Genomic DNA, 13,496 nt, shown 5'->3' on the forward strand with positions numbered 1-13,496 from the left:
ATCGGCACCTTACTTTGAAGATACCTTTACCAACATGTAAGAGGATCTAATTCGTTTTACTTGTATAAGGATTGTGATATGAAACTTGGCAGATTATCTTTACAGAGTTTTAAACTATAGACATAGATGTACACTGAGAAGATTGGATTAACCTTTCATTCTCCACACATAGGAACCGGTAGAAATGGAAGCAATAGAACCCCCATTTTGAAAGGATATGTTTGAAATGCATTAATAATGATACAGAAGACGAGTGCCATTTTGTTTTGATCTGTCCTTCAAGATGTCAGTATATTAAGAAATTATATTACTTAAAGATGTCAATGCTAAAAGTATACTCATACAAAGAAACAGCGAAATATGTTTGTGAAGCAATGCAGAAAATTGTATGGACAATGCTGTTAAATCATATCACAGAGTAGTTGTCTTGACTATCAATCACATAAAACCCTGTAACTGTAACCAATGACTCTGTTGCTTATGCTTTTAAAGTCTGTCTTTCTGTTCTCATTCTGTCCATGTGTGTCTGTGTGTCTGTCACGGTTCTAAATGCCACTGAAAGAGCAGCTGTTAATTCCCTCCCAAGGCATTGATTGGGTCCGATCTGAGTCTGTGGGCTAGAACTATGAAACCGACTAGTTCCGCCATACGTAATTATTGACAGCCGTCATATAGCTGTCACCGATCTGTGTGTGGCATTACACAACAGATGAAAGTGCACCATAAACCTTTGGATATATATGTTTTCAAGATACATTTGAGCACAGCTAAAGTCTCTGATCTAGTAGACGTTCATCTTTTTGGGTCTTTTGGTGCCAATCAATACACTCTGTACAACAAAGCTGCATTCATCTCCAGAATCACATGGAAGGCTGGGCCATAGACGTAAATGGATTCTTTGCCTATATGTTCCTTTAGGAATTCCACAACTTGGTTGTACTCCAACAACGGTCCTTACAACAGCAGGCTTACAACAAAACAACAATTACATTGGTTACATTCGCTTGTACACTGTACAGCAATCCTTATCAACTCGGGGTGTTGGGATAATTAATTTCTCCAAAATATACATGACCATATTCGTATGTCTTCCCCATGATTACGTTTCTCTTCCAACAATGGACAAAATGTGGTTCAAGGCTTCATTTATTCAGTGTTCGAAAATAAAAGCGAGGTTGTTGTAAGGGGAAGGGGAGAATCCTCAGGTAACTGATGATTGCATCCGAATCTATGTAACTTGTAACATTTGTTTTGTTTGAAAGATTTCTAGGCTTTCTGGCTTACATACCATTATCCTTCTGGTTTTGACAGTTGACACCACAAACCTACAACACATATAATCATAACAATAGGTTTAATAATTTTGTAACATAATAAAATATTGCTTTAATAACAATGAGCAAATATATGTGTTTCTTCAAACAATGCTTTTCCTGATACAGATTCCATCTTTGGTCATTAGGGTTAGTATGAAAATAACATGTCACAAAAGTCCGATACTTTTTTTAAGAATGCATATCTTGATACAGAATCTTCAGGGCTTCTTTGAATTCATGTAGCTCAGATTCAATCTTCTCAATACGGTCCAGACACAGGTAGAGTTTCTGTAACTTCTCTTGAATGAGGCCTCCACTCTTCTCATATCCTAAGAACATGTGTTGCTCCAGGCGATTACAAGCACTTTCCATCTGAAAATATATCACATACATGTCATGTTTATGGAACACATTAAGAGTAAGACGGATAACATTCCAGGTAAATGACAAGGGTCTGTACATAGTCAGGTCTGAATCATACAATCTACTGACTGACATCATAACCATAGATGAGGCAGTCGGGATAGGAAGACATGCAATCAAGAAAGTCACATGGTCTGACCACCTGGTCCATTTAAAAGCTATTGTGGACAATCATGGTTTGCTTGGTACCTATATTCTTCCCTGAAATCATCAGGGGGAAATAAAGGAAGACAGTAGATTTTATAAGAAACGGGTCTATGAAAGTAAGCGCAGATGAATAAATGTTTTCATTTGTTTTGTTCTCCGTCTATATTTCCAAGCATGGACCAATCTTTAGCATTTGTGAATATTTGAATTCAGGTATGTTTGGAAATTGATTAGTGAAGATGAATTTAAGGAAAATTATAAACCATGACTGAACAAGTTTTTTTAATCCACCTGCTCATTTAGGGCCTTCTTGAAGTTGGAAAGTAGTTGTGTGTCTTGTTTTCTCTTGGAGTTGAGATCATCCACAACTTTCTGAGCGCTGGAATGGAGTGACTCCCGTGTGACGTCACTGAGGGCGTCCACCTTGGTCGTCAGACACTGCTGTGGTGCCGGCTTTACACAGCTCATGGCTGATGGGTCCAGTTCTCCCAGTTCTGGACTGATAAAACACAACCGTTATTCGGAGTTAACCCCAGCCAAATGGAGTAGAGGTCGCTGTTATTTACCACATCAGTACGTAATTACAGCCGTAGCAAATACACCTCAAAGTAGATTTCATCATCTGTTCGAATTTCAGTTGAAAATATCGTTTCTTACCACAGTCTTCTCATTCAAGAAAATCGTCCCACAAAATTACCTAGCCACTGACTGCTTTTTACAAACTGTCACTTAAACGAGTGATGGTTAAGGGGCATAATCAGATTGAAATTATTTTAAATTACATCAGCATAAGAGACCTGTATACATACATTTGCCACCAAGTTTATGATTCGTTAGTACAAGCAGAACATGATATGGAGCCAGAAAATGGGAGCAAGCATGTGAACGTCAAATTAGTCATTTTAAGTAGAGACGTCTGCGTGTAAGACAGTATCTCTCGACCGAAGCTTTATAAGAAAACTACCACTTGAGCGTTCCAGTCCTATGTTACAAAATCAATATACCACCCATAACATGAATTACTGATGAAAATAACAAAAAGTAAGATGGATTTGTACACACTCACTTCGTCTGCTGATCCTCCATTCTCAGTACTCTGACAAACTTCCGTTGTAAGCGTTGTCAGGAGCTCAAAGTTTATCGATCAGAGTTATTCCCCCTTAACTCTCTAGCTCCTACCTAAGAGTTTCATTTTGGTGGAACGTATCAGGCTATTACTGCAGCTTCACGCATGATCTTTTCCGGTTGTCACTCCGTTTGGCAATGCAAAGAAACGAAGAGATTTTATGTATGACTGAGGTGAATGATATTGTAACGATCGAGATCGGGTAATCAGGCCCGCTTACTTGATTGATGTATGCCCACTTGCATAATCGACGCTCATGTTATCGATCACTGAGTGATTCGTCGATTATTAATAGACAGCGGGAATTCTAGTGCAGAGTTAACACAAACAAATTTACAGGGAGCCGTCATATGAAGCTTCAATGTTGAGGAGTGCGGCGTTGAACAACACGCACGCACGCACGCACGCACACACACACGCACACACACTCACTATCATTTGAAAAGACATTAAGAAAACACAATTATTTCGTTTCTCACTATCATACCAGACTGTTCGCCCCCTTCGGGTAGTGGGTAGAGTGTCTGTCAGGGGACGGGAATGACGCCGTTGGGTAGTGGGTAGAGAGTGACGGGGCGGGGATGACGCCGCACGTAGGGCTACGGGACACATGTTTTCGATATCCCAATACATATGCAGATTTGTCACAGAGGATATACATGGTCACGCCCTCTTGGAGATGTGTTGACTTCTCGGGCATTTCCCACATTAAAGATGACATGGAGATAGTTATCCCCCACCACCCCACCCCCCAAGGAATCGTAAAATGTCGGCCATTTGGTCTAACAGTATGGATATATAAAATGTAATAAAACATGCGAATTAGGTAAGTTGAAATCATCACCAAACGAACATTGATCAAAAATGCTCTTTAATTCGAATAATATTTAGTATGCTTGAATCACAATTATACTTTTTATAAATAGGAAAAGCAAGGTATACGTAGGGAAAAAAAATATTTTAGGGAAATATTTGACACAAACCAATCCATACTGAATCCCAACATGTTGGGGAATGGTTGCCGACGACAAAACGTTTTGGAAAAAAGAAACGAACAAAAACGTAACGTTACACTCACGTCTGTAGTGAATCGCTAAAACGCACCCTACATGAAATGCACGTGCATCATGAAATTGTGTATCACCTTGAGCTGAAGCCTATGGCTGTACGCTTTAAAAGCCACATCAATGGTACTCCACATGCATTGCTTTAAGTCACTATAGACGACAAGAGAATGAAAAGACTGACAAAAGCTCAACGACACAACGCCATCGGCATTTTACAAGGACGAGCGTCGCAGCATGAGGTACCAAGGCACTTCAGCTTGTCCAGACAGACCATCTCAGACCTATGGACCTGATACAACAATACTGGGAATGTTACATACAGACCCAGGTCAGGTCGACCTAGAGTTACCACTGACAATGCTCGACCTCACGTTGCGCGTGTTTGAAAGGACATCCTCCAGGAAAACAACGGTCAGGTGTTACCTTGGCCTTCTCGATCACCCGATTTGTCCTCCATTGAACATCTATGGGATACTCTTGATCGACGGTTGCGCCAGCGTAATCCGCCACCTCAGACACTACAAGAACTGCACACAGCACATCAGCAAGAGTATCAAAACATTCCTCAAGACTGCAGATGTCTTGTTTGAAGGAGTTATATGCACTCAGTAAGTTAACTCCAAAACAGCATGAATAGTTTTTTTCTTTCTTTTTTTAAAGAGTTTATTATGTACCGTATGTGAAATTAAATACCAACTCCTTCACTTACTAACGTTAACCTGCTAAATACATCAATGCACAGAAATAAATAGTGCTGTCAAAATGAAAATAGCAGTGGCAAGTACCACCGTTCTTCCGCCATGCGTCCTTATTTCAATACAGGGAGCATGGAGTACAAGTGGATTATACTGACAGGGCCAAACTCCGTTCTAGTAATATTATATGAGTAACTACGGACTGGTGTGATATAGGTATAATGCTGCTGTCTACAGACTGGTGTGATATAGGTGTAATGTTGCTGTCTACAGACTGGTGTGATATAGGTGTAATGTTGCTGTCTACAGATTGATGTGATATAGGTATAATGCTGCTGTCTACAGATTGGTGTGATATAGGTGTAATGTTGCTGTCTACAGATTGGTGTGATATAGGTATATTGCTGCTGTCTACAGACTGGTGTGATATAGGTGTAATGTTGCTGTCTACAGATTGGTGTGATATAGGTATAACTCTGCTGTCTACAGACTGATGTTATATAGGTGTAATGTTGCTGTCTACAGACTGGTGTGATATAGGTATAATGTTGCTGTCTACAGACTGATGTGATATAGGTGTAATGTTGCTGTCTACAGACTGAAGTGATATAGGTGTAATGTTGCTGTCTACAGATTAGTGTGATATAGGTATAATGCTGCTGTCTACAGACTGGTGTGATATAGGTATAATGCTGCTGTCTACAGAGCTGTGTGATATAGGTGTAATGTTGCTGTCTACAGACTGGTGTGATATAGGTGTAATGCTGCTGTCTACAGACTGGTTTGATATAGGTGTAATGTTGCTGTCTACAGACTGGTGTGATATAGGTGTAATGTTGCTGTCTACAGACTGGTGTGATATAGGTATAATGCTGCTGTCTACATACTGGTGAGATATAGGTGTAATGCTGTTGTCTACAGACTGGTGTGATATAGGTATAATGCTGCTGTCTACAGAGCTGTGTGATATAGGTGTAATGTTGCTGTCTACAGACTGGTGTGATATAGGTGTAATGCTGCTGTCTACAGACTGGTTTGATATAGGTGTAATGTTGCTGTCTACAGACTGGTGTGATATAGGTGTAATGTTGCTGTCTACAGACTGGTGTGATATAGGTATAATGCTGCTGTCTACATACTGGTGAGATATAGGTGTAATGCTGTTGTCTACAGACTGGTGTGATATAGGTGTAATGCTGCTGTCTACATACTGGTGTGATATAGGTGCAATGCTGTTGTCTACAGACTGGTGTGATATAGGTGTAATGCTGTTGTCTACAGACTGGTGTGATATAGATGTAATGTTCCTGTCTACAGACTGGTGTGATATAGGTGTAATGCTGCTGTCTACAGACTGGGTGTGATGTAGGTGTAATGTTGCTGTCTACAGAGTTGTGTGATATAGGTGTAATGTTGCTGTCTACAGACTGGTGTGATATAGATGTAATGTTCCTGTCTACAGACTGGTGTGATATAGGTGTAATGCTGTTGTCTACAGACTGGTGTGATATAGGTATAATGCTGTTGTCTACAGACTGGTGTGATATAGGTGTAATGTTCCTGTCTACAGACTGGTGTGATATATGTATAATGCTGCTGTCTACAGACTGGTGTGATATAGGTATAATGCTGTTGTCTACAGACTGGTGTGGTATAGGTGTAATGTTCCTGTCTACAGACTGGTGTGATATATGTATAATGCTGCTGTCTACAGACTGGTATGATATAGGTATAATGCTGCTGTCTACAGACTGGTGTGATATATGTATAATGCTGTTGTCTACAGACTGGTGTGATGTAGGTATAATGTTGCTGTCTACAGACTGGTGTGATATAGGTGTAATGCTGCTGTCTACAGACTGATGTGATGTAGGTGTGATGTTGCTGTCTACAGATCGGCATGGTATAGGTGTGATGTTGCTGTCTGCAGATCGGCATGATATTATTGTATTGTTGTTGACAGATAATCGTGACGCTGGCATAATATTGCTGTCTACAGATCGGCATGATATAGATGTAATGTTGCTATCTACAGATCAGCATGATATAGGTGGAATGTTGCTGCCTACAGATCGGCATGCTATAGGTGTGATGTTGCTGCCTACTGATGGGCATGATATAGGTGCAATGCTGTTGTCTACAGACTGGTGTGATATAGGTGTAATGCTGTTGTCTACAGACTGGTGTGATATAGATGTAATGTTCCTGTCTACAGACTGGTGTGATATAGGTGTAATGCTGCTGTCTACAGACTGGGTGTGATGTAGGTGTAATGTTGCTGTCTACAGAGTTGTGTGATATAGGTGTAATGTTGCTGTCTACAGACTGGTGTGATATAGATGTAATGTTCCTGTCTACAGACTGGTGTGATATAGGTGTAATGCTGTTGTCTACAGACTGGTGTGATATAGGTATAATGCTGTTGTCTACAGACTGGTGTGATATAGGTGTAATGTTCCTGTCTACAGACTGGTGTGATATATGTATAATGCTGCTGTCTACAGACTGGTGTGATATAGGTATAATGCTGCTGTCTACAGACTGGTGTGATATAGGATAATGCTGTTGTCTGACAGATCGGTGTGATGTACTACAGATCGGGTACAGGTGTAATGTTGCTGTCTACAGACTGGTGTGATATAGGTGTAATGCTGCTGTCGTGACAGACTGATGTGATGTAGGTGTGATGTTGCTGTCTACAGATCGGCATGATATAGGTGTGATGTTGCTGTCTGCAGATCGGCATGATATTATTGTATTGTTGTTGACAGATAATCGTGACACTGGCATGATGTTGCTGTGTACAGATCGGCATGATATTGTTGTACTGTTGTTGACAGATAATCGTGACACTGGCATAATGTTGCTGTCTCCAGATCGGCATGATATAGGTGTAATGTTGCTGTCTACAGATCGGCATGATATTGGTGGAATGTTGCTGCCTACAGGTCGGCATGATATAGGTCGAATGTTGCTGTCTACAGATCGGCATGATATTATTGTACTGTTGTTGACAGATAATCGCGAGACTGGCGTAATGTTGCTGACTACAGATGTTGATTCAATACTGCTGACCCCTGGGTGTCATGTTACAGACTCTGGCCTTGCTTCCTAGAGGTTCCGTAATAAATTGTTATAGACTGGCTGGTCTAAAGGTTGGTCGGGGAGCAGTGCTCTTTTACATGACGAATACCGTATTTCTGTTCGGGAATTTTTTGTTTTTGTTCTCGTAGATCCCGGGCTACCGTCCTCGTGTCTATGCCGTGATTGAATGTATGGCATTGGTGTTGTCTTCCATCGTCGTCCAGGACGTTGCCGATGGGACACGCAGAAGTGGTCTCACCTCAGACAGCATAGGAGTGGTGGTATTAGGTGAAACCCCTCAACACAGGGCGGATGGCTCACAATTTAAGGTGCTGCCACAGCACGGTTCGATTCCCCTCAAAGTAGAATGTGGGAAGCCAGTTCATTATGGACCCAGCCATGATAGTGTTGAAATGTCACCAAGAGCCCAATACACAGCTGAAAATGTAAATGATTTTTGTTAACTTTAACTTCAACTGTCAAGCGGGAAAGAACAGGTACTGGGTCATCATTGTCAACTTGTGCAGTCAGTCACAGTATTATCTGGTGGTCCAATCTCGAGTACTGCGTCGGATTTCAGCGTTCACCAACTCATGAATTCTTAATAACATTGTTTCATCACACGTATGGTGGTATTATTTTTACGTATAAGAGACATATATAGTTGGCCCTAAAGCGTGTAAATAAAACCATCTGATTGACAATAAAAAACAACAACAACGAGGCATTGACTTGGTAGCTTTTGGTATTCGAAACACCATCCATTCAAAAATATATGATCCAACTGTTACCGCTATGCTTTTCTCCATGACATCGGGAACCATTTCTAATTTATCTGTACGGCCTACCAGTATATAAAACCGTACTTGTTAATTTGCGCGATAGTTTTCAATAATATCTCCTTTTTATATCCCATAAAGTTATAAGCAAGGATATTTCAACTGTCAAAGTCAATCGGCAACTTACAAGGAAGGATACTCACAATCTCAACAACGTTGCTGAGTGTGGCGTTAAACAACAAACAAAACAAACTTTAAGGCTCTTTCACACTAATTTCGAATTGACAGGAATCAAGGAGAATCAGCCAGAAAAAGAATATTTTCAAAATTCCAACCGCATTCGTGAGAGTATGTCAAAATAAACAATTTATTCCAGCTTTGTAAGAAGGCTGTTGGAAGTCTTACAACGCACTTCGAGTCCGCCTCGAATAATTAGAATGCCGTTAGAATACACTAAGAATACTTTAAAAATTCGACTGCCGTACGAGTCCGGTTCGATTGCCGCGTGAATAGCACTCGAATTTCAGTTGGAACGTAACTCGAATACTGTACGAATTTACATAGAATGCATTCAGAACCCTCTTGGAATGTCCCCCGAATATGGATCGGATGTTAAAGAATTAAAACAGAATGCAGCTCAAATATTTCAAATGTCCTTCAAATGCACTTAGAATGCAACACGAATGTCCGAAATGCATCAAGAATGCTGCCGGAATTTTCCACGATGGGGTATAAAAACCTGTTGAATCTGGACTATTCATCAGTCTCTGCTCAACTCCAATACAGTATGGACCCCCCTGGACCATGTTGCGTTGCTCCAGATTGCTCTCCTCCAGCAAGACCTGATTCAAAGAGATGTGGATAGGACCCAGGAGATTCCAGACCATGGCTGACAGAGGAAAGGAGGATTCTGTATGGACATTACACAAGGCTGCATGCATGGACAAGATCAAGCGCAGAGTGGAGGACACTCAGGACACGCAGTCTTTCTTCAACTATCTTAGTTTGGAACCTGCCATGTTTGGTGAGTTGGTGCAGAGAGTGGGGCCAAGAATACAGGAGCAGGATACATATATGAGAAAGGCGATACCTCCAGGCTTGAGGCTAGCCATCACATTGAGGTTCCTGTCTTCAGGTGATAGGTACCCCCAGCATCATGTACAGGAACACAATCATCCTGATCATCCCAGAAGTATGTAAGGCCATTGTGGAGGAATACAAGAAGAAGAATGGGCACCCATTGAAGAGGTATTCAGAAACAGGTTGAATATTCCTCATGCCGTAGGAGCTTTAGATGGCAGGAAACCTGCCAAGAGCAGCTCATTATACCACAACTACAAGGGCCTCTTCTCTATGGTACTCAAGGGCCCTTGTGGATGGAAGTAACGAGTACCTGTGGGTGGACGTTGGTGCTTACGGAAGTATGTCTGATGCTCAGATCATCAACGAGTGCGAGCTCAAGGATTATCTTGAAGATGGGAGCATAGGATTCCCTGACTCGTTCCCCTTACACCAAAATGAATAGCGTATGCCATGCTTTATTCTGGAAGGTGATGCCTTTGGAATAAGGACCTTCTTTGATGAAAACGTATGATCAGAGGACGAGAGACGAGAGAATCTACAACTACAGGATCAGCAGGGGCCGACGGGTTGTGGAAAATGCATTTGGAATCATGGCGCAGAGATGGCAAATCCTCTTCATCATCATGCTGCCAAGGTCGTCCGTTGTGAAGGACATCATTGAATGATGTGTCTGCCTGCACAACTTGATGAGGATTCGTTATCCTAATTTCCACAATGGCATGGTGGATGAGGAGGATGAGCAGCACAACGTGGTGGCAAGAGGCTGGAGACAACTTGCGCAGCTTGAAGATGTTTCAGGAGGAACCAGAGACACCCAGGCTGGAAAGAAGCACCGGGAGATCCTCAAGCATTACTTCAACAACCCAGTTGGAGCCGTGCCCTGGCAGAACAGGATGATTGATGGATAAGTGAAATATGGACATTCGATTTGCTGACATTTTATTATTGATAAGGTTTCTTATAAAAATATAAGACATATTAATGTGTTGTGATATTACCGGTCAATTTGTGTCCTCTGAGTTCTCTACGTTCAATTAAATGTACTTCCCATTTTACACTAGTTGAATGACTGTCCTTCGCGGGTGTTTTGGGGTGGGTTTTTTGTGTTTTTGCTTCAATTAAAAACAATGATATCAATATTTTACCGCTACGTTTTTATGCGATTAGGCGGTGTTCTGGTGACGTCAGGGCTCATTTGAAGAGCATTCGGGACGTTCTGACTGTATTCGAGGTGCATTCGATGTACATTCGAGTTGTCATCCAATTGCAATCGAAATATTCCGATACGTTTGAAGAATATTCCACCTAAATTCCAACAGCAATCGAAGTACATTCGAGTTGCATTCGGGACATTCTTACAGGATTTGAAGTGGCTTGCTTTTTCTATTCTCCCTCGAATACGTTCAAAATACTTAGAATGCACTTAGAATGCAGTAAGAATACTTAGAATGCACTTCAAATGCTGTTCGATATATTTTCACTCCGAAAGTACCTCGAAAGTTTTGAACATGTTCAAAACATTCGGGTATGTTACAAGAATTGGCACGAATAGTTGGAGTGAAGTTTTAGAATGCAGCTGGAATTTCCAGGAATCTCCAGGAATTTTCATTCCGACAGCATTCCGGCTCGTTCCGCCTCAAGTGTGAAGGGGGTATTACTCAGCCTGCCCCACACGCAAATGGACAGGGCGGGGTCTTAAAGAATGGACAACTGGGTGTTGCCAATGGTCGACTCAACCACAAGAACACAAAGCCCGCATTACTCGTTAGCCTTGTCACTGAGAACGTCTCTTTGAGTTGTACGAACCCCGCTTGCCTATCACTTACTGTTAGGTTCAATGTTTTATGAACGACATATCAGACTATGATATCTTGTCGTGTTCGGATGATTCATGGCATGTCGACCCGTGAAGATCCGGGTTAGAATTGATCTTCAGTAACCCATGCTTGTCGTGCGCGACTAACGGGATCGGGTGGTCAGGCTCACTGACTTGGTTGGCAAGTGTCATCGGTTCCCATTTGCGTAGATCGATGCTGATGCTCTTGATCACTTGATTGTCTGGTCCATACTCGATTATTTACCCACCACCGCCATATAGCTGGAATATTGCTGAGTGAGGCTTAAAACTAAACTCACTCACTCACTCGTGACCTGTAACGGGTGTCATTATCGGTTGTTTCCAAAATAAAGAGGAGCACTTTACAGGATGGTCAGCGGTCGAGAAGGAATACGTCATTTTGCAAATTCACGTCAGTTTCTAAAGGACATAAGTGACCCTAAATTCTGTAAGAACAATCATTTAAAAAGAGCAAAATTGTAATTTTTGAACTCTACAAACAACTAAGAAACGTTATATTGTATGTATGTATTGTGAACCGTTATATTGTATTATGTATTGTGAACTTAACTAACTTGACAAATCAATGCATATGACTGGCAATAGACGGCACAAGAAATTTCACAGTAGAGGGACAATAAAAATTTCAAAGGTAGTACAATTCTACAGTGGATGTATAGAATAAATAAAATAGCGGTGGAAATGTCAGCAAAATCGGTGCTAACAATATTCAGCTGGTAGCGGAAGTAGCCACGCTTCCAAAACAGGCCTTGGTTGTATATCCAGAGTGAAAATGTCTTCACGTAACGCGGGATCATGGATACCCCGAGAGACGTGTTATGCTTAGACGTGTTTGAAACCTATGATCGTGTGTTCGAATCCCAGATTTGACGTGATTCTGGTTCTTGGATTATCAACACCATATTTTAGGTCTCACCAATGTGGAAAATGTTGAAAACCTGCGTCACTTCGGGGTTTTCTCTTAACTCAAGCTGACATGCCATGACATAACTGAAATACAGCGCAGAGCGGCGTTAAACTCACCCACCTTGTGTAGGTTAATCAACATGTAATGTAGTGTCTCAGGTGTGCGTGGTGTCACCTGACACCGATGGTGTGTGTGGTGTCACCTGACACCGATGGTGTGCGCATACAGGTACAGCAGCAGGCTGGGACAACATCTGACTTGATAACGTGGCCATCGGTATCGGGGTCATCAGCCAGACGTTCTGTAGCTGACCCAGAACAGTGTACTACCATCCCTGATGTAGTCGGTGGAAGACATTATCCTACACCAAAGGGGCACATCACCGTTAGAAACCCTAATTCCATAACAACTACTGTATCTGTCAACAGCTAGCGGAGAAATACATTTATTACTTATATTTAATCTTTTGCAATATCATGCTAGGCCTTTATGCATGGGTATCTCAACTGTTAACAAACACGCACATGTATGTGAGCGTATGCATGTACGTAAAAGGCACACACATTTTGGATTTCCCACTTACATTTATGAATTTTCATTTCGAATTTGCATTAAAAGTCTTCATGTTATAATATACATCGTGAAAAGACAGGTGGGGTCATCTGGTCAACTGCCATTTTAAGTGGTAAATATACCAAACGTTCGACAATGCATAGCATTATGTATAACTAACTCGCCACAATATATCGATTCTTGTCTAAAATTAAATAGCGGGGTGATAGAATCGCCTGCAATGTGAAATCACAATCAGACAAAAATAGAGGGTTAATTCCTTGCATTCAGTGTGTGATGACATTTTCATAGACTTTACGTGAGGCTATTCGCCACTCCGTGATCTGATAACGCCCTCTGGCGCTGCACATGGAGTAATCTGATGGCGGGAAGTGTCTCGAACGTGTTGTTTCACGGAAAGATTTCCTTTGATGTGAATAATGAACCTGTCAGTTACAC

General features: G+C 41.4%; 1 protein-coding gene across 2 annotated transcripts; it reads right to left on the reverse strand.

Moving 5' to 3' along the window:
* Positions 1 to 1,133: 1,133 nt before the first annotated feature.
* Positions 1,134 to 3,046, reverse strand: LOC124291932 (synaptonemal complex central element protein 2-like). Of its 2 annotated transcripts, none has more exons than XM_046729017.1 (3): positions 2,953 to 3,046; positions 2,178 to 2,385; positions 1,134 to 1,688 (listed from the first exon to the last, which is right to left on the reverse strand). In XM_046729017.1, the coding sequence occupies exons 1-3, from the start codon at positions 2,970 to 2,972 to the stop codon at positions 1,506 to 1,508; spliced, it is 411 nt and encodes a 136-aa protein (XP_046584973.1). In that variant the 5' UTR covers positions 2,973 to 3,046; the 3' UTR covers positions 1,134 to 1,505. The 2 variants fall into 2 exon arrangements, with proteins under 2 accessions (XP_046584973.1, XP_046584974.1); XM_046729018.1 differs by having other exon boundaries at positions 2,956 to 2,999.
* Between the last annotated feature and the right edge of the window lie 10,450 nt (positions 3,047 to 13,496).

This window comes from Haliotis rubra, unplaced genomic scaffold, assembly GCF_003918875.1.
Source record: "Haliotis rubra isolate DU_JTF1 unplaced genomic scaffold, ASM391887v1 Scf502, whole genome shotgun sequence".
Taxonomy (NCBI): domain Eukaryota; kingdom Metazoa; phylum Mollusca; class Gastropoda; order Lepetellida; family Haliotidae; genus Haliotis; species Haliotis rubra.